Raw genomic sequence first — 27,401 nt, forward strand, 5'->3', positions numbered from 1 at the left:
AATCTTCATTAAATTATTAGTAATTGTATATTTTGTGATATTGATAATATTTTTATATAAACAACTAAAATTAATTACGGAATTATTATTTATTTATAGTATTGTGATATAAATATAAATTATCATAATCACTATATGATATTTTTCCTGGTCGGTATTTCAGATCCTGAGACACACATTTAATATCCGGTCTATCTTATTGTTAGTCAATGGAACAAAAAAAAGCATTGAATGTCGGTTTATTCTATTATCCTATTAGTTAAAGATACATTAAAAATTCTAGAGCTATTAATACATAATCTTTAATATAAATGATTTATCATTCATAAAACACTCTTGAAAATAATTCTTCAATTATTTCTTCAAATGTGAGCGAACCAGGCCGCTCATTCTTCCTCACCTATTTCGTAGAAGAGGCCATTCGAGGTTAAAGACCATGGGCCGATTCCGATGTCTTATGTTTATAACCGATGCATATAAACCGAGCTAGGGTATCCGGACGAGGGTTGGACGGAGCAGAATACCCGAAAAGAGCACGAAGCCAGACGGCACTCCTGCAGAACGTTGCTGAGATCGCACCTCCGAGCCAGTCTTCAGTTTAACAATAAAATATACGTTGTCATATTAATGGGAATTACCGTGTAAAATTATTGACTACACAAATTATTTTTATTATATAGATTTAAATCAATTGGTTATGATTTATCGTCATGAAATTTAATTTTTTGGCTAAAGATTAGTATTTGAGACAACGTCAATAAAGAGTGTCATATTAATGGAAATGTAGAACAGAAATATTAACAAAAGTATAGAAATTCACTGGTAACAGTGAACCGCTAGGTGTTCTAACCCTAAAAAATTACGGACACTTGTGACAAACTAATTAATTATAAATTGCGTATTATTTTTATTTACATTATAAATCAGAAATATGTAATAAATTTTTGATATTATTTAAATGATTTTTATTTGAATAAAAATTTTATTTATTGTTTATAGCAAAGATTATACTTTTAATTACTGTTTATTATTTATTATCGAAATAAAAATTTGCCTAAACTATGCGGATACTTCAGAACCGGATTATCCGATCGGATAATTTTGGTCGAACTCGAATAGATAATGATAAAATTTATTTTGCTCTTGAAATATTATAACTTGATTTTACTTTAGATATTTAATATATTTTTACATATATATTACTAGCACTTTATATTTTCTTACTATTTTACATTTCCGATAAATATTATCCAACAATAATGTTCTAATAAAGTTGTCCAGAAAGTTCATGCCGATTTTCACTAATGATACTGAAACATGTCTCAATATGTCAAAGTTATTGAAAACATATGATTTGCATATATATTCTTAAAGGCGACATTTCAACGTACTTTTAGAAAAAAAGTTGTTTGAAAGAAATTGATTTGTGTCAGTTTTGTACCCTTTTAAAGATTGAAGAAATCAAAGTGTTTTTTAGACACTTGATGCTTTTCTATTACCGGAAAGGCAAAAATGCCACACAAGCAACAAATAAGATATGTATGTACTGTTTACAGAGAAAGAAAGTGCTTTAGCTGAAAGAACTGTTTCCAAATAGATCGTTAAATTCAGAGCTGTTGATTTTGGTCTTAAAGACCAAGAAACGCTCAGGTAGATCCTCTACCACTGATGATGACCAAATCAAGACACTGATCGAGAATAATCGGCGCTACACGTGAATTAACAGATACTAAGAATATCGAAAACCACCATCCACGAACATTTAGTGAAATTTGGTTCATCACTATAATTTCACACAACCGAGAAAAATTTAATGGATCGCATTTTCATTTGTAACTCGCTACGCAACGAAAAAACGCACAGTTTTTGAAGCAATTAGTGACTGGTGATGAAAAATGAATCGTTTACAATAATGTTGAGCGAAAAGGGTAGGTCCTGAGGTAAGCGAAATGAACCATCATTACCTACCTCTAAAGTCGACCTTCATCTGAAAAAAGCATGCTCTCTGAGTTTGAATTTAGTGGGATTAGAAAGGAATCCTATATTATGAGCTAGTCGATAAATCTAGATAAGTACTGCTCACAACTGAACGAATTAAAAATAGCAATTCAGGAAAAACATTCAGAATTAACTATAATAATAGGAAGGGTATCGTGTTCCATCAGAATAATGCTAGACCTTGTGTTTTTTTGACTACTCGACAAAAATTGTAGCTTAGCTGGAATGTGCCACCTCCCCTCCTTCCCTCCCTTCATCCTCCATATTCACCAGACATTGCACCTTCAGAATTTTACTTGTTCAGATAAAATTCTCTAGTAGCAAGAACTTCAACTCTTTGATCGACATAAAAAACCACCTTGAGAAGTTTTTCACTAAGAAACTTGAGAAGCTGAAAGAAACTTTGTTCTGGAAGGATGGAAGGAAGTTGTATGAAAGATGGAGAAAGGTTGTAGGACAAAATGGTGAATATATAATTGAATAAATAAACATTGATACATAAAAATGTTACCTTTGAATTTTCCTTAAAAATCGGAAACTTTCTGGACAATCCAATACATAGGAGCGGATTTAATTGCTTTAACTTAGCTTGATGTTAATGACGATATAAACGTCGGGCCCCGAAATATTATGAGGACCTTTATAAATGCTTGTCAAATGAAGATTTTAAAAAATTTTGTCGAATTAATATATTTCTAACAATATTTATTATTATTTGCAAAACAAGGAAAACTTCCTCTAAAAAAACGTCTAACAAAAACTAAATATAGAAGAACTATATTTGAGAAATGATTGAACTTTTCAATGAAAATAAAATTATTCTGTCAATTGAAATAATAAAATAATAATAATCGTGATGAAATAAAAAAATTTGCATATATAGTTTCTCAGAATTCAAGAAAGTAAAGATTCTTGAGAAAGTCGGTATTTTTGAGAATTATAAAATTATAAAGTATCCATATTATTGACACAGAAATATTAGTTCGCAAAACCTCGATGAATAGAAGTTCTGAATTGTCAATTGTCAGTGATTACTTGTTACCTGAAAATTACTACATTTTCACATACATACGTCATATACTTTATTTGAATAGTATATTGAATAAAATAGAATATATTGAATAAAAACAATTAAAATACATTATGTATACGATTAATTATGCTTATAAAAAATATTCAATTCCTGTTTTGAAAGTATATTCGTTTACAAAATTGATTTTTTTTTTAGAAAGAAAGATAACGTCGACAATTTTTATTTATTAAATGTTTCTAAAAAAACGTTATTCGACTTTTCAAAATTCTTAATAATATCAACTTTTGTTGAGTATTCCGAAATTCTCGGAAATCTTGATATTATGAGATATTTTCTGGAACTCGACCCTACCCCGTAATCAATTTTCAACTCGACAAGAAATTTTCGAATTCTCGGCCATCTCTAGTTCCATCACTACCAATCATTCAGTTTTAATCGCAAGAGTTCCAATATTTGGATTATATGTATTAGCTGTAGCCAATACATAATACATGAACAAGAAAAATAACCAAAGCGATTGACTTTATACTTTTCTAATAAGTAAAATTATACTTGTAAATGATTTTCTATAAATGCGAAGTAAAGATCCTTAAATTAACGATCATTTTCAGGTATAGTAGAACATTGTTCAAAGAGTAAGTAGACATACAAGAAGACAGAAAATGACAGAGACTACAGCTGGCTATTAATTAAATAAGTTAGGTTTGGAATAATAATTTTAATCCGGCCATTATAAGGCCTGTCCAATAAATCTGAGTTTAAGTTCATTTATAAATTTAATCCAAACTAAGTTAACGTTGTTACGAATTTGTCATATACGAATCATCTTAAGATAAGTAAGCAAAGGATAATGGTTATGTAAACATAACAAAAAGAATTCGCAGTCAGCATTTTTATATCAATAAGTTACCGAGTCGTAGGTTTTGCCTTGTTCAAAAGTTCTGTAAAATTATAATTTTTTAATTATATCCTTACAACTTAACAACGTGCTCGTAATGCTTGAAACAGTTTGAGTAACGCTTTTCGCAATAGTATCAATATCTTCTACAATTTTTATTCGATTGACTTTAAAATTTAATACTATCTTTGCATAATTTATCGAAACACGTCTAGTGTTTATAAAATATTATTATTCTATTATAAATGTTATAATCATCAGCTGCAATTCAGATTTATTAAAAACATTTGTAATGTCACGTCACTAATATGTAATGTAATTTCTAATGTTTTATAACAATAAATACATAGATTGTTGAATTCATCTCAATAAATACTGTACTATAAATAAAAAAATATATGGTTTCATTTAAAAAAATTAATTTGTTTTTGAAGTTTCATTTACCATTTTTTTAATTGGTTAATTTTGTGAGATGATGGAAACAGTCTGTATATATGCTTGTATTTTTTATTAAATCTTTATGAAATAGTGATTTGTAATAAATAAATAATGAATTTTTATTATTATTACAATATTGATAGGTAAAGGTATTTTTTAAATTAAATATTAAAAAGATTTGTAAAATGATCTCGAATAATATCAGATTGTAATAAAAAGTAAAAGAGAAATTTTGATGAATAGATAATAGAATTTGTTACTTGTCATACTTAATACACTAGATTATAATATATAATATTATAATAAAATTATAATAAAACTGTTACAAATGTAATAAAAATTTAGGTATGCAAATAAATGAGAAAATTTTGTGACAACAAATCGTGACCAATTATTATAAATCTGCATAAAAAATAATTAAAGTTATAATAAAGTAAGTAATTTAATTAGTTATTTATAGTAAAATTTAATTAATTAAAAACTGTTTTTAAGAATATTTTTAAAAACATATAAATCATTTATATTAAAAAACACGTTCTAAGTATGCAATATCGCTTTTTATAAAAGCTTTATCTCAAAATGCTATTATTATGACATAGCTTGCTCTTGCATTGAATCCTACTCATTGTAAAAATAGCTTAATGTAAATCTACAACTTACGATATAAATAAAACTATAAATATTAAAACCATGAACAAAAAATTGGATAAAATTCAATATTTGTAATATTTTTAGCAATAAAGGTAGTTAGTATTAATATAAATGAAAAACATCGTCATTCAATGTAAAAATATATTTATAATTTCAATTATTTACTGATTACATAGAAGAATAATGATATGTACATTAATATGTAATATGACTATTTAATATAAATAACAGCAATCTTATTTGTTTATGAATACAATTTATGAATATAATAAAATGGAACAATAACAAAATAAGATTATAGTAATTGCTAATTGGCATTGAAAAAATTAGATTTTGGTACATATTTTGATATATACAAATTACATCTAATCAGGTCTCCAAAAGTTTAGATATTATAATCTTCATCAATATTCACAAATTTTAACTCTCTCTGTTTCAGTTTAATATATTCTCCTCTTAAAGGAATATTCGAATCCATTGAAACTGTATTTCCAAATCCTTGTTCCGACAAATATACATTAGTTTTAATCAATGATGTTTCAACTTTGTAACTTTTGGATGAATTTTGACTTGTTTTGTCCTTTAATCTATTTTCCAAATTTTCCTCTATTTTTTTGTTTTGTTTGAAACATTTTTCATGATTATCTTTAGTGGTGAAATTTTTTATTAGATATTCAGATTTATTTGAGATATCACTTGTAACTTTGGCATTAATTTTTTCTACTTTCATAATAATTTCTCGTTTTTCACGTTCATGATTCTCTAAAATATCTCTATGAATAACTTGATCGTTTTCTTCGGATTTATGTTCTACTAACAGATTTTCTACATTTGTTTGATTTCGCATTTTTAATGCAATTGGTAAGGAATATTCATGCTGTAATTTTTGCAATTTTGAAGTAAATTTTCCTTGAAAATCAGAAATTATATTGGTAAAATTATCTCTAAAATTAGTTTCAGTATTGTTTAATTTCAAATCACTAGTGGAAATAGATCTTTCTAACACTCGTTTTGTTAGAGCATTCAAGATAGGTCCTTTAAGTAATTCTCCTGAATTATTAGGCTTCATTCCTAGGTCTTTATGTTTTTCATTATTCAATTTGTGATCAAGTAGCATTTGATCGGTATTCAAATGAATATTTTGCTTCTTATTTATGTTTTCATTATTAAAAAAAGTTAAATTAAAAATTTTATTATTAATATTTTCTTTTTGGTTTTTTGGAGATTCATTTTTCTTAGTACTATTTATTGTAAAATTCATCTTTACTTGTGTAGCAGATGTTTCATTCAGAACTTTTAATTTACTTTTGCTTTTTTCATACTCTTTTGTATCTTCTATTACTTTCTGCTTTTGTCTTCTGATTTTTTGTTTTTGTTCTTCCAAATCTTTTAATATTTCTTTTTGTTCCCTCATCATTTGCAATTGTTCTTGTTTATGTTTTTCTAAAGTTTTTCTAAGTTTTTCGTGTCTCTCTGCAACCAAAATACTTGCAGCCTCTGATTTAACTAACGAAGCAGCTAATTCTGATTCTTCTTTTTTAATTGAATCAGAATTTATAAAATTATATTTTTCTTTCTTTTTTATAAGATTATTTTTTTCTTTATTTTTATTGGTTGTTTCTGTTGCTATTATATCATTTTTTATTAAATCTTGTGATTTTTCATGGAGATTTGCATCCATCGTTTCTTCTTCTACCATTTTTTTAATGACTGGAGTAACTAATATATCATCAACAGGCTTCTGTGTTTCTACCATTGGTTTTTCTGTAACTACTATACGTTCAACTGGTATTGGCGGTTCTTGTCGTACATTATTTGCTTCCAATTTTAAAGAATTCTCAAGAACATTTAAGCCTGATAATTGACTCATTTTCTCTGAAAATTATTAATTCAATGATTATTACTGTTACTGTTGTTATTTTTATTACTATTACTACCACTGCTATTGTTATTAATATCATTAATATATTTCAATGTTAAAGTAAAAATAACTATTTAATACCCTTAATATTTGAAAAATATTCAGGATTATTAGGAACATTTGCTATTGCGTTAATATTTTTATCCAAGTTTGATGATAGACTATTTATTTGATTAGAAGGCTTGTTTGTCGATGTCAGTATCTTTATATTAGTAGATTCTTCTAGAGCATACAAATTTGCATATGTACTCAGAATCATAATACAAATACCAATAAATAAGATTACCTAGAAGTATATTGACAACAAAATTAGGAAATAATTAGGAAATGTAATTTATATATTTATATATTTGTTATCTCACTTGAGCTAATAATCTTTCATTAGTGTGTTTGGTACTGATAGATATAAAAAATATTGCTGGAAATATCAAGCAAATCATTACACCAATAGTAGATCCTACCAAACCAAGGACAAATTCAATATTTGGTATTAGAATGCCAGTTATCAGAGAAACAGCTACAATTATGATGGTAAGACATCTAAATCTTATTTCTGGTAAATAATTTATGGAGGGTTCATGAGCATATACCTATAAGAAGAAATATGTAAAAATTAAATTTACTATCTTATTATTATAATATATTATCAAAATTAATACAAACCCTACGAAACAAGAGAGAGTTTAGACTTGCGCGACATGGAAATATGACTAGAGGAAAACTAAATGCAATGGAAAATACAAATCCCATCTTGATCATTTCAGATGATAAACTGGGTTCAAAGCTCATTAATATATTACCTATAAATTTAATAATAAATAAGTGAGAATTTAATACAACTATAATATAATTCAAAATTTAATAAATACCTGTAAATGGCTGAGTACAAAATGCAATATATCCAAAAAACCCAACACAAAGATATACAATAGTACATATATTTAATGCACAATGTACAACTTTGTTCATTTTCTCTAAAGACACATTTGGTATAGTTTCATAGATTTCAAACAGTTGAGTTTGACAGAATAAAGCCATAGAAAAGATAGGTATGCATTGAAGTATCCCAGATGGTCTCCAATAATATACATGTTCATACCAATCTCCAGCAAAAATGTGTTGCATAGATTCTATTATTATCTATAAAAAGAATAAAAAGCTTTTAAATTAATATTGAAGTGTTTTTATTACAAATAAAATCAATTGAAAATTATCCACCTTTAATACAAGACAAAGATAGAAAATAATTGTAGCAGTACAAAGAGTAGACAAACTGTCAATATTTCTAAGTAATCCCAATGGTAAAACTATGAAAATGCTTGTCGTTACAAGTAAGCTAGTCCTAATATCCTCTGGATTTTTATCTATTACTTTTTTTACAATTTGTGGTCCTAAATCACCCATAACAACAAAGAAAGCGATACATGTTCCCACAAGAAATCCAATAATAAATAATTCCACCAAAAACTTGCCCATATGACCAAATGCATGAAAAGCCAGAAGTTCAAAATTTCGTCGTCTAGACATCACAGCTGATTTGATAAGAAAGTGACAAGCAAGTCTAGACAGAATACTACTCAATATCAAAACTACAATAGCTAAAACAATGCCACATTGCTTAAAACAAAATGGCATTGCAAGAACGCTTACTCCAATGATACTGTTTGCAAGAGTCATAATATGTGACATTTGGGAAATCATTTTGACTTTTATATTTTTTCGGTAAAACTATCCAGTTTATAATATTACGTATAATGAATTTCGTAAAGATATTAGTTTCTTAAAATTTAGAAATTTTTTATTATTAATTATTATTTCTTTGAATTAATAGCTTTAGTAAATAGGAACGTTGTAATATTTAATATTCGATGACTTCATAGAATAAACGAATAATTCTTCTTGCATTCTTTTCAAATGTTTTCAAAATACAAATTGCCCTGATTATGAGGTTAGATTTATGATCCCGTTAACTAGTAGTATTATATGTAAAATAAATAATGCAATTTATTATCATGTTGGACGTATCAAAACCGTGATTTGAACGTCACGTTTTTGATAAAACAATTTTTAATGACCGTTGAAAAATACCGCCGAACTTTCAATTGGCCTCTCACAACTACCACCATTTTGACTCGACGTGTTTCATTAATCTACATCTATGATATACAAAAAAGTAAATTCATCAATATAATAGATTTCTTTATTTTTTATTATAAATATTTAAAAACATTCGTATTATTTATACTTCGGTATAGTATACAGTATATACTTTTATACATATATACTTATATTATACTTAATCTATCTCAAATCGGCTTAAATGTACGCAAATATCATAGCGAATTTATCTTTGTATTGTATTGTAGGTACTTAATTACAATAAGGGTAAGTGTTTAATTACAATAAAGGTGTGCTTAATTATTAGATAAATCGACATATTTTTTTTCAATTATTTATCTGGCATCGTGCAACTAGTCGAACCTAATCCGTTTTTACAAATATTTTCGAGTCGCAAAAAATTTTTTTTGTATTAAAAAAATTAATTAATACATTTATACTCTCGTGAAGTACCTAAGTGGGAAATTGAAATGGTTGAAAGGTAATAGCTTTAATATGTTACGAAATTCTTCTTTCTTTTGAATGAAAGTATTTTTAATTTATAGATAAAAGCCGACTTAGTTACAAACATTCAATTTTTAATGTTATTTATATTTAATTTATGATTAAATTCTACAATTATGTTTGAATTTAATCTGTTCATTGACTGTCCTATTTCTTTCATACTTTCTTTTCGCTGATTTAATTTTTCACATATAAAATAAAATATTTTATACATTAAAAATAATACCATTATGTCATTATTAGGTAGTATTGCATGTAGGATATTGTTTAAATCTGATTTTAAGTTATGTACAAGAATAGGAAGTAAAAAGATGTGTTAATTCATAACTAACTAGCCCGTTGTACAATCTCATTTCAATTATAAAAATCACACTTATTAAATGATTTACTTAAGATCACGCTGTGAGTAATGGATAAGCAGATAAAAAACCACACTCATCCAAAACATAATATGGATATTTATATACTTTTGCACGATTCATTAAAATGTGTCACTTACAAAAATTAGATATCTTGATAAGCTGCCTATATCTTCTGATCTTAGTGAAAATTTCAATTCTTATAAAAAATTTAATTTTCTTTGTACATTTAAGATATCTATTTGTCTTATTTGACTAGTTACATTTATTGATTCTAAGTGAATATGAAGGCTTTAATCAGATCATAAGATTTGACTGATTATTCAAGATACCGTTTATCGCAAAATTTTTAAAATATTTCAAAAAACTGTTTAATGATTTATAACTTTGACAATTTCGGCTAATGTTAAATTTAATGAAATAATAATTAAAATTACTGAGCTTTCATCATATCAATTACGCTCGAACATGTATATAAATGATAATAATGTCTCTTACCTCAAATTTAATCAGTACATATATAAATAGATTTTTTTTTTATTGAAGTACTTATACAGTTTTAAATAATAAAAAAGATCATATTGTTCAGCATAGCGTATCAAACTCGAGGTAATAGACATCTATAACTACATGTTTGTTGACTTAAATTACCTATACCGATCTATTCTTGATTTAAATAAGAATTTTTTGAAATTCCTTTTTTAAAAACAAATATCATTTATCAGGGATTCGCACCACCATCTTTCTTCGTTTCTTCATTTGTAACATTTGTTTTTTCGTCTTTTTCGTTTTCTATAAAATATTTTTAGTTATTACATTATCACAATGAAAGTAAAGACAAAAGTGTGTTTAAAATTAGAATTACATACCTTTGGGTTCTGATTTTATGTCCTCTTCTTTTTTTAGATCGCTTTCTATACCTTCTTGTCCTTTTTCTAAACGAGGTCGTTTTCTGGAACCCTTTTAAATAAAAAAAATTGGAACTTATATATAAAAATATTTAACACAGATGAAACATAGTACCTACGAGGTGAAACAAGAAAATATCCTTCTAAGAAAACCAGACTAAACGGCAACATTCTTACTTTTATTAAAAACTTCCTCTCAAATAGAACCATCCAAGTAAAGACGAACGGAACTCTTTCTTATCCAACCATTATCCACAATGGAGTACCACAAGGCTTCGTAATCAGTGTTACATTGTTCTTAATAGTGATTAACGACATCCTGACTAACATCAAACTACCAATCAAAGGATTCCTGTTTGCAGATGACTTAACACTAACTTGCAGTGGGAAAAAACTAACCACAAACATAGAACTCCTAGAAAAAAGTATAAATGACCTGTTAACATGGTCTGAGAAATCTGGGCTTAAATTCTCTCCCCAAAAACAAAATACATTATATTTTCTAGACAACGTAAACCGACACAAAATCCGCCTAAACTTTATATGCAACATCGAAATTGAAAAAGTAGATAACATTAAAATACTCAAGCTTATCTTCGATAATAAGCTGTGGATACCACATATGCAATACCTAAAAAATACATATACAAAAAAAAATGAACATCATAAAAGCCTTGGCGAACAATAGCTGGAACTGACCAAGAAGTCATAAAAACCTTCCAGACACTAATTAGATCCAAACTAGACTACTGTGCAATAGTTTACAACTCGGCAAAACCTAGTACATTAAAAATTATTGATCCAATTCAAAATGTCGCCCTAAGAATAGCTACTGGAAGCTACAGGACTAGCCCAATAAACAGTATATTGTTTGAATCGAAGGAAATCTCACTGGAGCAAAGAAGAAAATACCTAAGCCTAAAGTATGTAGTAAAAATGTCCTCTACTTCAGATAACCCCACCTACAATAATATATTTACAAATAGATACATACAACTACAAACCAAAAAACCGAAGTTACTAATTCCATTCTATGCAAGAATTGCCAAGTATACCACTCTTCCTGAAATTACATCGACACTACCCATTCCACGAAAACACAAGAAAATAGCTCTCTGGATTTTAAAAATCCCTGAAACTAATGTTGACCTCGCAAAATATCCCAAAGATCAAGTAAGTAGTATAGAATATATAAATAACTTCCAACACATACAAATAAATTCCAACTATGCAGTAAATATTCAAACCACCAAAAAGTATACACCGATGCATCCAAAACTGACCAGGGAGTTGGATTTGCCACCATCTGTGGAAACATGAGTAAAAAATTTCATCTTCCAAAAGCCGCATTTATCTTCATAGCAGAAGCTTGTGCAATTCTCGAAGCTTTTCACCATACACAAAACTATACTTAATCGTCCATCATTTTTACAGACTCCATGAGCGTAGAGCAATAGAAAACATAAATAGTAAAACAAAACATTAAACTATTCTAAACATTCAACATATTTTTCATCATACTTCACCAACAAGACATAATCATCGCCTGGGTTCCATCCCACCAGGGAATCAAAGGTAACGAAGAAGCTGACATAGCAGCCAAAGAAGCAACATCGCCCTCGTCGGATGTCATCCGAAGACGAATTCCTTATCAAAACCTTGTTGTAACATTATATCATGCAGAAAAACAATCATGGAACAAAATATGGAACACCTCCAAAAAAATAAAAACTCATAATATAACCCAAGATTTCTATCAAACAATGCCTATCCACAACATGAAAAGAAAAGACAGAATAGTCATGACAAGGCTTAGAAACTCACACATGAGTATCTATTAAAAAAAACAGAACCCCCAGTGTGTATCCAATACAACCGAATTTTATCAACCTATCATCTTCTATTTGAATGCAGCAAGTACCACGCTCAAACGCAAAAATACAAAATAATTTCACCGGCAGCCCTGACGGCCGAAACACATAGGAAATGTCCTGAATTATTATCTAAAGGAAACTAACATCTACCATAAGATATAATCGTCTTGAAAAGAAGGAAACAGTACCTAGCCGTCGCTGATGACTAAAAGGTAGATACGACGTTAATCATAAGTTAAAAAAAAAGAAAAAAAAAAAATTTATATTTGCGAATAATAATGCTTGTTACCTTAAATGATCTATTATCTCTTCGCCCCCCTTCTCCTTCATCTTCACTATCGCTATATTCATTTTCGTGTTGTATCCTTTTGTCTAAATCTCGTTGTGGTAACCTTTCGTCTGGGTTTATCTTTTCCTCAGCTTCTGAATCTTCAATGACTGCACCATCTTCTGGAATTGGTTGGACTTGTACACCCGGTGCATGAGGCAACATTCTTAAATTTTCAAATAATCTAGTCCTGTAAAGAATATAGATCATGTGGAATACGATAAAAAAAGAAAAAAAAAGTGGTCATTATTTTTGGGATAAAACGTACTTAATTTTCTCAAGATATTCTGGAGTATTTTGATTTGCCATGTTCGAAGGACTAATGTGCAATTTAAAATCAGGACCAAAATATTCAAAGTAATCATTATAAGGTAATTCATTTGCAATTTCAGAACCAAGAGCTACTGAAGTTTCGTACGTCCAACATCTGGACACATTCCTAATTGTATATCCACCACCACCAACCATTAAGAAAGGTAGATTATATTTTTTTACAAATTCGACACATTTTCCATGACCTCTCACTGTTAAATTGAAACAACCTAACCGATCCCCTGTAAATAACATACATTAATTTAAGTTTTATTTTAATTGTTTCACATGACTTCACAAAATGATATTCACCTGTCAGTGAATCAGCACCACATTGTAGAACTACAGCAGAAGGCTGGAAAGTTTCCATTACTTTTGAAATAATAGGTACGAATATTGATTCATAGCTTTCATCATCCATACCGTCTCTTAATGGTATGTTGACTGCATAGTATTTTCCCTGTAATAAAAATTCTGTTATAAATATAACTTATATAAGTTAATTTAATATAAAATTTATATTAAAATTATAATAATATAAAATTTCAAAATAAAAATGTATGAAATCTACATTGTTAGCAAAAGCTTTTACCTTTCCTGCACCAATATCGCGTAGATCGCCAGTACCAGGAAAATATTCACCATATTTATGGAATGAAACTGTCATCACTCTATCTGTGGTATAAAAAGCTTCTTCTACACCATCTCCATGATGAACATCAATATCAATATATAAAACTCTTTGATGATATTTGAGCAATTCCAATATTCCTAGTACAATATCGTTTACATAACAAAAACCAGAAGCTTCACTTTTTTTAGCATGATGTAAACCACCACCCCAATTTATGCAAATTTCTGAAGCTTGTTTGTTAAGTTTCACAGCAGCAGCTACAGACCCTCCAGCTGACAATTGACAAAATTCATATAAACCATCAAAAACAGGGCAATCTTCTCCTACATTAACTAAAAGAAAAAGGAATATTAAATATGGACTTAATTATGAAATGTAATTTATATTTTAATTGAATATGCAAAAATTAAATCTATCTTACATCGTTGCATTTGTTTATTATATTCTGACATATTATCAGGTCTTATGGATCTCAAAAACCTAATATAATCATCACTGTGGAATTTTGTCATTTCATCTGCTGTAGCTTTGTGTGGACGCTGAACAAAAGAAAAAAAAAAAAAGAAAAAGAAAATAAGACAAATAAAAAAGGACGAAATTTATTTTAAATATTCACGCAATATAATAATTATACATTGCTCTAAATCATATATAAGTAAATATTATAAATAGAAAAATACAATTAAATTAATAATTCTTACATATATTTCCATCTTCCTATAAAGACCATAATTCAAAAGTAAATTATGTGTCATTCTTATACGATGTGGCTTCATAGGATGTCCTTGTCCATAATAATAATTTCCAATATCACCTAAAATATAATTTACTTTTTTATTGATTCTATTGATTGATAAATATTTGAGGAAAAATGAAAAAATTACGTTAAAAATTCGTAAATATTGATACAAGCTAACTTTAATTCTGTATGCATACAAATATATGTATATTGTTTCCAATGATACAGACAACTGTGATACACTTGAGAATCTCTCGTATAATTTGTACGGAAAAGATATTATCATTTATCTATTTGACCGAAATTGCACGATCTTCTTTAAATTCATTAAAAACATTAAACATATTAACAATTTTATACAATTGCAAACAGATTAATATCCTTTCTAAACTTTTTTCTATTATAACCTTCAATTAATTTCTTTAAAAACATCTTTAAAAAGTAACATTTTCATTTAAAAAATATTAATAATGAATTTTAAAAATGAATTTTAAAAATATATAGACATAAAAGATAATTATGATAATAATAACATTTATAATTTTGATTCTTTCACGTTGACTATATGTTGTTAATCATTTATATATAAAGAAAATAAGTCGAAACGTTGACTTTAAAAAGTAATTAAAAAATAATTTAAAAAAATACATATATATTAAAAAAAAATATTATCAAATGTTGAACGAACGATACGGTAACTATGCGGATCGCGAAAAGCCGACGCTCTTTCTTGGCTGAAGTAAGGTAACATGGAGCGACATTCGTGAATTTTTCGTTTTAACGCATCTGAAACTGTGCTAGTAATCGGAGAAAAGATAAGAAAAATCGAATATTATGTAAGAAAAACATTCTCTACATAACTAAGTAAATCTGCTGAAATAAAATTATGCTAAAAAAAATAGATAAACGTGAAATAAATGTATCATACATGATCCAAGCGTGGATAGCACAAACACATTTTGACAATCTCTTCGTGCATGTATGATATTTTCGCGGGATACTTAGATTATATTGAAATTTTTAAATTTTTTCACTTACTATCATAATAGTAGCAGACACGCTTCTTGCTATGTGGTAACGTTGACATTTTCGCCGATTTTTTTCTGGTTAATTGTAAAATATTTGATATGAATTAAACGTGAACTGCAGAGTATCACAAAACCAACCGACAAGTCAGAGCATCACAGCGTCACTGAAGCTCTTAACTACGCGTGCGCATAATATATCTAAACTTTCAATTTATTTCATAGATGGCGTTTTTATCATAAATGAACTTAACCACAAAATAAATAATATTAAGAATAGATACATTATTAATAAGATTATATTACGAATTGAAATATATTTTACTAAATCACACAAAAGTTACATACACCACTAAAATATCAAAAATTTAAAATTACCATTACTATTATATATATATTTATATGAAAGATTAATAAATTATACATAAATAATACACACAAACACACACACATCTATATATATGTATGTATGTATATATCAAAGTTAGGTAGATCGCAGATAGCAATGAAAAGCATTTCATAATTATGTAGTTCTATATAATTAATATAATGAAATCCTCGAAAATTAAAATTCATGTAATTATATACTATTATAATACTATAGAATTCTTGTAATTATGTAGAAAAATAGAAATACATATAATTTTTATTATTTTTGTTATATTACAAATAAACAAAAATATTTAAAATATATATATATGTGTGTGTGTATAAATATATGTAAATTTTAATAATTTATAATAGATAATATTTAAATGTAATAATTCTATTGAATAAATTTAAATATTTTAATTTATTTTATTTTAATAAATATTTTATTTTATTGGAATACAAGAAATTACATAATTGTGTACAAATAGTACAAAGTTTTTACCTTTTATTATTTTATTTAAGTCAACTTCATCCGAAACAACGATCAGTCCAGATTCAAAATCACAAACGAGATATATGAATGACTGCATTTTATGGAACTTCGTGTGCCATACTTTGAAATATCAAGATGGTAAAAAATTGTTGATTGTTTAACGTATTTTGCTTAAAAACGGTGAATTGGAGAAATACACTAAATAAAACGAAGTTGATCAAATAGCGAATGCGGTATTCAGACATTACGTCTGAAATTTATGTCAAATTTTCAATATCGAAACGTGAATTTAGTAAAAAATGAAATTCTACTATATATAAAAAAGAGCTTTTATCCATAATTTTCAGATTCACAATAGATTTTTACACTATATTAAAATTCTGAGGCCATTAACACATGGTTTTCAATATAAATAATTTATGCTTCATAAAACATTCTTAAAAATAATTATTTTTAACTAACTACGTTTTCAACTGTTTTAACTAATTACATATTCCAATTATTTTCAACTATTTAAAATTACATATTTTCTATGTAGGTCTAAGTCAGTTGATCATGATTTGTTATCGTTAAATGCATTTTCCTTGTTTGCTTATATTACATACTCAAATATATGTTAAGTTTTTAAGAATTTTATTATAATTATGCAGTGCATTGGGTATGATATTGTTTCTACTACAGGATAATTAAAATTATATTCTAAATTTTTGTAATTATCTTTATCTATTAACATTATAATGATAACAAAACTTCGTTATTTATTTAACATAAATAACCATAAGGTGTTTCTTTTATTTCGTAAAATCGACCAATCAAAGAAACGTTTTTAGCATAAAATTAGCGTAAAAGGACATTATATTTATGCAAGTGCATAGATAAAATTTTAATGTCAAATTAATTTTTTTTAAATGGAACATTTTACATTTTTGTTCGTAGTATGATGGCATTTATTGAGATGAATTCGATGTATATCATTTATTGTTAAAAAATATCAGAAATTGCGTTATAAATTAATCCGCAAGTAGTTAACTAAATCTGAATCTGAATTAGGTTTGACGGCTATAATATTTGTAATAGACATGTAGTAAAATTGAGATCCGAATCCCTGAAGTTGAAATACGTGAAATAAATTTAATTGTTAATTACGAGGAATGATAAACAAAAACAACTTAAAAGGGACATAGGATTCAAATTTCCTATTCAAGGCTGAAGTGCATTCTAAGAAGGTGTTGCATCAGAAAAAATCAGTTGAAGAAATTATCTGCATGTAATATTGTACGCTTCTTAAATTGACTGTATGAAAATACCTACTCTAAAAATTGTTTTTACTTATGAAGATGTCATCTTACACGATTTAACTTGGCAATCGAAATAAAAAAGAAAGTATAAATTTAAATTTAAATTTAAAATTAAGAGCAGTATTTTTAATAAATACTTATTTATTAAAATACTAATTAATAATTATTTTTATTATCTGTATTATTAGTTTAAAAAAAAAAACTATTATTTCTCGAAATATATATATATATAATTAATTTATTAATTAAATATATTATTAATTATATAATTAAATATATATATATGTATGTAAATAAATAAATAAATAATACAAATTTTTATATTTATGTCGTCAAGATTTATTGAAAAAGCAATTAATATTTAACAAATTATATTTATGAAAAGCAAAAATATTATTTGCGCGATTTTTTCATTGTATAAAATATATAAAAAAACCAAAAATTATTTATTATTTTTGTTTTATCTAATTCAAATAAATGAATAAGCGTTTTCTTGAAAATCAGAAATATGAAATTATAAATTTTTTACATTATTTAAATGATTTTTATTTGAATAAAAATTGTAATTTAATTATTATATTTAATAATATTATATATTATATTTAATGATACTATTTAATAATATATTTAATTATACTTTTTATTATTTATTATTTAAATAAAAATTTGCCCATATTATTGAGATGCGAGTAGTTGACACTTCGGAATCGGATTAGGTGGATTAAGCGGATTGGGCGGTATACGAATAATCGTGCAACTCGCCTATTTCGCTACTTTTATCTTGTTTCATTCTGATGGAAAGAACAGTAACAGAAATGTTAGACTTTTAAGTTTTGGCAATTATGTTTTTATCAGAAAATGCTAAACTTGCCTGTATCCATTTAATTCGCTTCTCACTTGTCATTCTATGTTATAACAAAAGCAATCGGATGAACTTGTAAATTGACTACTGCCTCACCGATGATTTTTGAATATGGTATGAAGATATTTTGAACAGTTTTTTTCCTCTAATGATGTTGGATTTTGTTAAAGGAAAGATATCAAACCTTGAATAATAGATTAATTTGTTCAGGGTGTCGAATATATTTAGGAATCGTTGAGATCGGTGAGGAACTGATTAATCAACAAGTTCATAATCGAAAAGAAATAAATGGAGGAAAATGGGAATGAGCAATATTTTGAATTCGTATAAAATCTCAATGCTGAAACGTATGATTAAAATAAATTATTAAATTATTCATACTTTATATCATTTTTATTATACCGAATGCCAGATTATTTTGACCGGTTCTGTAGTATTGTGTAGAAAACATACGGTAAAATAAGAAGTTTGATTTCTTTTCACAGCAGTATATCATTAATCTGAACCCGTAATAATTTATTAATTCAAGACATAATTTCTAACAATTTATAACAATAAATGATGTATGCAAGTCACTGAACTTGTCTCAACAAATACTACTGTATTATGGAAAAGAAAAAAAATATATATATATATATATATATATATATATATATATACGTATATAGAGATTCGAGGTCAAATCAGTAATTAAAACGATCGAAATTTACGACGAAGTTTGTAATCCCTGATCCACTTTCGGCCTCCTCTATTTCACCATTCTTTATCAAACAATGAACTTTTCACAGTTCGGATCATTCAACCGTTCAATCAACAGAGAAAGCGGCGAGAAGAAAGGAAGCAATTCCGATCCAGCGACGATTTTCCGTCTGCCAATCAGCGTCGATGTTCCACGTTCATTTTAGCATGTAATCGAGAACCTGTGTCTCGATGAGTCATGGATAGAAGTGCCGCGACCATAATTTACGGATGTTGGTCTCGCGTTACGCACGAATCCGTGCGAATTCCGCGTTTATGTTCCACCGGGTAAATCGAATTCGCGAAAGTCCAATTAAACTTACCAATAAATGAAGGACGGCGGCTCGGGTGTCTGCAATACTATGCAGGTCAGATTGATGTCGCTTCCACTCTTGATATACAGCTCCGAATTACCATTGATCTTCGCCTTCGACACTAACAACACCACGAAATCGTTAGAGAACGCATAAACGTAAATGTAAAATACAATATAATGTACAATATAGTTATCATTGCGTATATAATATCAAAATATAAAAAGGAACTATTTTTAAATATATATATATATATATAATTTTTTTTAATTTAAATTTAATTTAAAATTAATAAAATTAGTTTTTTTATATTTTGATGTTTTAATAATAAAAAAAAAAAAATAGGTGGGAAGAAACTTTTGGCCCATCCTATATTTTATTGTATTGTGTGTATGTGTTTATTATATTATATTTATTATATTATTATATAAATATAATTATATATTATATAAATATATATAATATAATATTATATTAATAAATATTAATATATATATAATACAGTGGAAAAATATCAAAATGAAACTTTCAAAATGTAAATACCTATATAGACAAGTAATTTTTAAGCTTTACAAATAACAATGTTATAGTTGTAATATTTTTAGTACATTATTTTTATGATATACTGTATTATATTTATGTTGTATTATAATTACTGTACATCATCATATTATATAATTAAATTATTTTGTAAAAATAACGTACAAAAAATATGACAACTGTTATTAGTTATTCATTTCGTTGCATTTCTAATTTCTCCGATTCAATTTTTATACAAATTTCTGCACAGGTTTAATCAAACTGAACAATTTCCAATTTTTCGAAGCAGCCCTGCGTTTTTAGAGATCTGGACGATTATTGTAAAATATGTGAACAAAACTACTAATTTCTCCGATTCGACTTTCATACTTCAGTCGTCGATAGCATTAATTGTGCCGATAAAAAAATTTGAAACTGTACAAAGAACCACAGTTTATTAACACTTCTGGTCGATAAAACATGGAATAATTTTCGTTGCATGTTTTTTTTTTTCAAATCACTTGTTTCATGCGCGACGACAACTTATAAATAAATGCAGAATGCGTGTCGAATGTACTAACCGACGACGCTCAAGTTAAAAGCCTGGCTGATCTTCGATTCGGTCGAGACCTGACACTCGTATGTTCCGCTGTCGCGTAGCTGCGGTGAACTAATCTTCAAAGTCCATTCGTCAGATCCGTCTCTGTGTACTGTCTGGAAACGTTGGTCGGTCGTGTACGTTAAAATTCCTACAGTGAGGATGTGCAAATCTCGCTTTCTGATCCAGGACACCTGCAAACAGATCAAAGACCACCGTTCAATCGTTTACATTCGTTAGACGGTTGTAAAAAAAAATCAGTGAAATCGTAGATTGTCTGATTCTTAACACCTCGCGCTGGCAACTGGTTTTCGCGGACCATAACGAGTGACCGAACCGTACACAATAATTCGTCGCTCTCTTTTTCTTTTGAACTCTTTGGTATGATATTATTGGATAGAGATTATTGAGAAGTAATAAACATATCATTTGTTTTATCTTGGTTACTTTTATATTTGAATATAAATACTATATGTTAAGTTACAAATATACTAATAACTAAAATATAGAATATACTAAATATATTCTAAATATATTAAGTTACAAATATACTTAATATTGAGTAAATGTTGCAATTTTTGGGACAAAAAGAGGTTAAATAATACCTCAGATCTCCGAAATAAAAATAAAAATATAATATTAAATATATTAAGTTACAAATATACTTAATATTGAGTAAACGTTGCAATTTTTGGGACAAAAAGAGGTTAAACAATATATCAGATCTCCGAAATTAATTAGATTTCTGATTCTCAAACAATACCTTAGATCTGCAAAATTAATTAGATTTTCGTAATAGATCTTTATTAAGAATTAAAACTGTAACCCAATTTTTTTTTTTAATTCCAATGTATATTACTCAATTCTATATTTTTTTTTTTTTTAATATTGGGACTATGAAAGAAGGTTTAATATTTTTTGATCATTGTGTCTTTTATCTATATTCCATAATTATCTGAAATCTCAAAGAATTGAGGTAAATTATTGCTCTTAACAGAAATCCTTATTGATATTATTATTTCACGTTTACATAATATGACACACGAATTTCAATTTCAATTTAGACGTAAGTTTTCTCTATGTATGTTTTTCAATGTGATTACATCTTATTTTAAAAAATCGTACAGCAGCAAGTTTGGAGAGGAGGCATCAATCTTGAAATTCATTATAGATAAAATCAACGTTTTTACCCTACTATGAAATTTTATAATATTTTCGAATAAAGCCAAACTTATTGTTGTAATATTTTTTTTTGGTAACAGTTTGAATATTTAGTGAACAACTGTACATCTATTATTGTTCATTTCCTAGAACTCCTTAGAGTTCTTTGTTAATTCTTTATTAATATATAAAGTAAGAATAATCAAGTTTCATCTTTATTCGATACGTGAGTCTTGTCTATTGTACGTTAATAACAAATTAACTATACATTAAAATATTATTATATTAAATATTCACGTATCTAATAAATATCGCGATATTATTAATGAACCATTCAAATACAAAGTATAAAAGAATCAATTGTTCCAAAACTAAACAATTGAATCAAAACGCGATTGAAATTATTCGATCGGAATACTCCGCACTCGGAGATACTAATCAACGATAGGAAATAAATTTAAAATGCAACTTCATCGTGATACGTCAATTTAGAACAAAAAAGAAAAAAAAAAAAGAAAGAAAAAAGAGAAAAAGAAAGAAAATGAAATGCATGGATGAGAGTAATTAGAATCGAAAAGAGAAGCGAAAGAACGGGTGAATTTCGCGAAGCGATAAATTGATCGTGTGCTCGGCTGTATCAATGACAATAAATCCTTATAATCTTTTACTGTTACGCTCGGATAATTCTACAAAAACGGACTTAATATTTATTGGATGAAGCGGGAACCGGGAACAGAGATAGAATTTATGATTGTACGCTTTGGTAAATCCGCGCGCGGGAATTATCGAGGAAATCTTTCCTCGATTCGATGCGCTTTGTCCGCCGAATTTTGTATTACATTCAATCGTGCGAAATCGTATTTTGTCGCCGGGAGTAGGATCCGAAAAAAGAGAGAGAGAGAGAGAAAGAAAGAGAAATATAACAGAAACGGGGGGCCAGAGACAGAGGGAATCAAAGAGGAAAATAGAAAAGCGATCGAGTTTGGACAAAAAGCTCCTGACGCGAAAACATTTAACCGATCCGCGGTAATCTCTCCCCCTCCCCCGCCCCATCGAACTCAATTATCCAAAGCTGCACGCCGTCGAGCCGGTAATTTTTCACGACGAAAGGAAAAAAAAAAAAAAAAAAAAACGGGAAAAATTTCACGGTTCAATTTAACTTTCGGTCAGATATAATTAGAAGACGGAGCAGCACGGCGACAACCCCGTTAAATGGATGGCTTATCGGCGAAACGTTTATTCTTCGTGTGTTGAACGCCGCTGAAAACGGGAGAATTGATATCCCCGAATGTCCTTGCGGGGAAATTAATTGTAGCAAGACAGGGGGGATTGCTTGTTACGTGCCGGGCGGCGAACAACGCGGTAACACTGCGTGCCAGGAGCGTGCGTTTGTTTTGTCACCGTATGAATTAATGGTGAAAAAGAAGAAGGGAGAAAAATAGAATCTTCCCCTCCCTGGGAAACACAATTTGAAAATCGCTGGCGTAAATTGCAAATTTTTGTTCGAACAAAACGTCGTTTTGTTCCGTTTCGATTGATTTCTACACTCGCCGCTGGTTTTTACTTTCTGAATTGAAATTTTAACGAAGGATCGAGAAATGTTCGCAGAGAGAGAGAGAGAGAGAGAGAGAGAGAGAGAGAGAGAGAGAGAGAATTTTAGAACATTTTAAGACTGCAACGAGATAAAACGAGAGTAACATTTACTTAAGTTGCTTAACAATTGCGTAACGGTTCGCTGATATTTTTCTGGCGAATCTTATTAATATAAGCGAGAGCGGATTAAAATTTCCAGTTTCAAGAATTTGTTTCGTGCAATTTTTTGGTTTTTAAATATATAAAATACAATGTAATGCGCAACGGAAGTTATTTCATTTGATAATATGATAATAAAATAATCTAAAGAAAGTAATTACTAATATATTGATGTATGAATATATTTAATTATTATTTTATAAATTAATTATTATTTTATTAAATATAAATAATACAAAGATAGACTGATTCATGAATATAATTTTTTACTTATAGGTAATATATATATATATATATTTAATTATTAAAAATAAAAATTATATATTATATATTAAATATAATATTAATATTATATTTAATATTATATATTTTATATATTAATATTAAGTAAAATATTATATTATAATATAATTATATAAATATGTTATTATACTATATTATATTATATAAAATTATATATTATGTATTATTACTATTCATTATTTCTTAAATATAAATAAAGTTTGATAGAACTAAAATTTTCAAATACAACAATTTTTTTTTACCAACTTTGTCATTTCTCGATCATCGTATACAATTGTATAGATAATGTACAAAAAAAAAAAGAAGAGTACAAGAAGATGAGATAATCTTCGAATTGTGCTAGCAATTGCATACGACACAGTAGAGATTATACTCTCTATGAGTACACGCGTTGTTTCCAATATTATTATTGACTGATACGATGAAAAAAAGGAGGTGTATATGCCATAAACCTCAGTGTGAACGTAAGTCACATTTTCTACAATTGTACTTTTAACGCTGCAACGGCAATCAGCGCGCTCGCGAAAACGGCGTAGCCAAGCATATTTTTAAACGAACATAACCCAGAGGAGCTTGGTAACAAAAGCGCGAGAGATACGTTGGAAACTTGCAGTTTCAGGCCAAGGAAAAATCCTTTCCCTTTGTTTTCAGTTAAATGAAACTGGAGTGCACCGTTACGTGAATTTTTAATCCAACCTTCAAGAACGTGGCGGGATCCGGATCTGGATTTGAGAACGCGTAGGAATTGAAAAAAAGAAAAAAAAAAAAAAAGAAAAGGATCCTTGAATTACCCAACAAACTAGGAAATTAGAGTACGCGCGGGTGAGTATCTATTAAAAAATAATCGCGCCAAGATTTAATCCGATTCGATCTCGCTTTTCTCGAAAATATGGTACAAACTCGTTCATTCGTAAATAATTGAGAAAGCGTGATCCACTATCATGTATGATTTCCCAGAGTGCATCTGAAATTATCAATTTATGCAGACAAAATCGAACAACGGAAAAATATCGATAAAGAAAGTATCGAGGAGCATTATCGTCATCGCGTCGGATGAAATTTATTTGAGATCGCTGGCCTCCAATGAATCAATGCAAGATTATTTTAAAATTACATCGAGTGAATTATTTTAAAATTACATCTGAAAATGAAACATTATTTGAGCAGTCATTTTTCAAGTATTTTATTCAAATAATGACTCCAAGATTGAGTGTGAAATATATTACTATCCTCTAAGCTCAGGCTAAAGTAAGAAAAGAAAAAAGAAAATCGCGAGAGAAGACTCTCTAAAAGAAACGAGGCGAGCAGATAATTATGACGAGCTAATTACGGAAGATTAATGACAGTGGTTCAAAATAGAAATTACCGATTTCGTTGGTCGAATGTGTAATTACATCCAAACGTAATTAGAAAATGATATTAGTCTTGTCATCTCTGTAATCATTTTTCAAATATTTCATTTAAATAATGTCCAATCTTCGGTAGAAGTATTTGTAATATCTTAATGTATGAAACGCGTTAATTTCTTGATTAACCGCTCGTAAGAAAAGCAATTTCACATTTAATTCCGTGGTTTAATTTCTAATCAAATTTTAATAGTCGAGGAAACATTGCGCAAATTTCCAGATGCTGCAATGTTTTAATGAACAGTGTATTTAGGTAGAAACTTAAAAACTAATTGTGTAGAAATTACTTCAGATAAACTTGTTATTCATTTGAGTTGTTATTAACTTTGTTTTGATATTATTCACGTGGGAAATTGTTTTCTGTACTTTTTCATATTATGAAACAAATTCTCCTCGCATGTCAGAGAAGTTTTTTATTTACCTATCGTTCAAATTTTTCGAATTTTCAATTTTCAAATTTCCACATTATATTCTTGATCAGGCATATTTGAGTTTAATTGAAAATTAAAAGAAACATATCGTTTCTTTCAAATCCTAAATTAAATTTTTCTAAATATAAATTTTGCATCTGGCGTTTTATAAGTGCAACCATTTGCAATTAATTTCCACATTTAATACGATAATCTTTCATTCTCTAGTTTCTGGCTGATGGAAGAAAGAGCTTCATTTAAATTATAGAGAGCGTCATTTAAATTATAGCACACGTGCATCATCTCAATTATAATACACGTATGTATATAAATTTAACCGATACGGCGCGGCAATATTTTCATCAAATTGATCAAACGTTGTTCGAGTTATTCGTGCTTTTAACTAATTATCTAACACGAGCCAGTGTCATTATACTTTGTTTGCTGTATAACTCTATAATCTAAAATGAAACATCTTCGCGTAGGAAAGCGAGCGAATATACTTTGTTTACTGTATAAACTTTATAATCCGAGACGAAGCAGCTTTACATAGACAGGGAATAGACGAATATATAAAGGAAAACATTACTCGTTCCAAATTTCCAAAGTGCGAAATGTCTCGTGCACGACATTATGTTAACTTTATTTTAGTAATACATATTATCAAGATATTGGAATTTTTTCTGCTACTATACATATTATACATATGAATGCATAAACAAATTATATATACAACGTAACGTAAATTTGTTTGTTTAATTACTTATCAGTTTATTAGCCATTAATAATCATTAAGTTATTATTCATATTGAATGAATTATCATTGAAATGGCATGTAACACACTCATTAGGTATATAAACAAATACAAATGCCAGTTAAAGTTAAATAAACATCGTCAAATGAATGAGCTATTACAAATTAATTAAATAAACATTGTTAAATGAACTGTTACAAACAATAACATACAATATATTACAGTACAATATATATCTATATATTGTATACAATATATATATATATATATATATATATATATATATATATAGTAAATATAATAGAATGTGTATAGTATATGTGTAATATATATAAATAGTATATATAACATATATCACAATGTATTATATTATAATATGCACAAGTACAATTTTATACAAATAAATTCCAATATCAAAGTTTGGTACTGAATACATCAAAAAGTATGCTGTAATGAAAGCAAAGATTGGAAACACAAATATGTAGTACAATTTAAATGCAAGCTTTAACGTCCAAGTCTGATGTCAAATGTGTCAAAAGGTATACTATAATGAAAGCAAAGAATACAAATAGTGCAATTTAATTGCAAACTTCAATGTTCAAGCCTGATAATGAATTCATTAAAACAAGTATTATAATGAAAGCAAAAGATGAAAACACAAATAGTGCAATTTAATTGCA

General features: G+C 27.8%; 3 protein-coding genes across 5 annotated transcripts in view; all 3 read right to left on the bottom strand.

Moving 5' to 3' along the window:
• Positions 1-5,144: 5,144 nt before the first annotated feature.
• On the bottom strand, positions 5,145-9,115 carry LOC122536115 (putative sodium-coupled neutral amino acid transporter 10). 3 transcript variants are annotated; one of them, XM_043668202.1, is made up of 7 exons: positions 9,028-9,115; positions 8,158-8,330; positions 7,809-8,079; positions 7,603-7,739; positions 7,302-7,529; positions 7,021-7,225; positions 5,145-6,893 (listed from the first exon to the last, which is right to left on the bottom strand). In XM_043668202.1, the coding sequence occupies exons 3-7, from the start codon at positions 8,062-8,064 to the stop codon at positions 5,404-5,406; spliced, it is 2,316 nt and encodes a 771-aa protein (XP_043524137.1). In that variant the 5' UTR covers positions 8,065-8,079; positions 8,158-8,330; positions 9,028-9,115; the 3' UTR covers positions 5,145-5,403. The 3 variants fall into 3 exon arrangements, with proteins under 3 accessions (XP_043524137.1, XP_043524136.1, XP_043524135.1); XM_043668201.1 differs by having other exon boundaries at positions 9,015-9,097; XM_043668200.1 differs by having other exon boundaries at positions 8,158-9,109.
• Positions 9,116-9,272: 157 nt separating this feature from the next.
• LOC122536116 (histone deacetylase HDAC1) lies at positions 9,273-15,916 on the bottom strand. Its single transcript, XM_043668204.1, has 9 exons — positions 15,754-15,916; positions 14,678-14,790; positions 14,398-14,515; positions 13,935-14,308; positions 13,655-13,802; positions 13,299-13,584; positions 12,992-13,220; positions 10,790-10,880; positions 9,273-10,712 (listed from the first exon to the last, which is right to left on the bottom strand). Exons 1-9 carry the CDS (start codon positions 15,800-15,802, stop codon positions 10,642-10,644), a joined length of 1,479 nt encoding a protein of 492 aa, XP_043524139.1. The 5' UTR covers positions 15,803-15,916; the 3' UTR covers positions 9,273-10,641.
• A 3,906-nt stretch (positions 15,917-19,822) lies between these two features.
• The window catches only part of LOC122536114 (limbic system-associated membrane protein-like), a 50,237-nt gene continuing 42,658 nt past the window's right edge, over positions 19,823-27,401 (bottom strand). The window contains exons 3-4 of the mRNA XM_043668199.1: positions 20,918-21,128; positions 19,823-19,938 (exon numbers count right to left, since the gene is read on the bottom strand). Of these exons, the coding sequence (XP_043524134.1) occupies positions 19,823-19,938; positions 20,918-21,128 (327 nt within the window). The remainder of the gene's footprint in view (positions 19,939-20,917; positions 21,129-27,401) is intronic.

Source organism: Frieseomelitta varia, unplaced genomic scaffold, assembly GCF_011392965.1.
Source record: "Frieseomelitta varia isolate USP_RPSP 00005682 unplaced genomic scaffold, Fvar_1.2 scaffold_80, whole genome shotgun sequence".
NCBI classification, from domain to species: domain Eukaryota; kingdom Metazoa; phylum Arthropoda; class Insecta; order Hymenoptera; family Apidae; genus Frieseomelitta; species Frieseomelitta varia.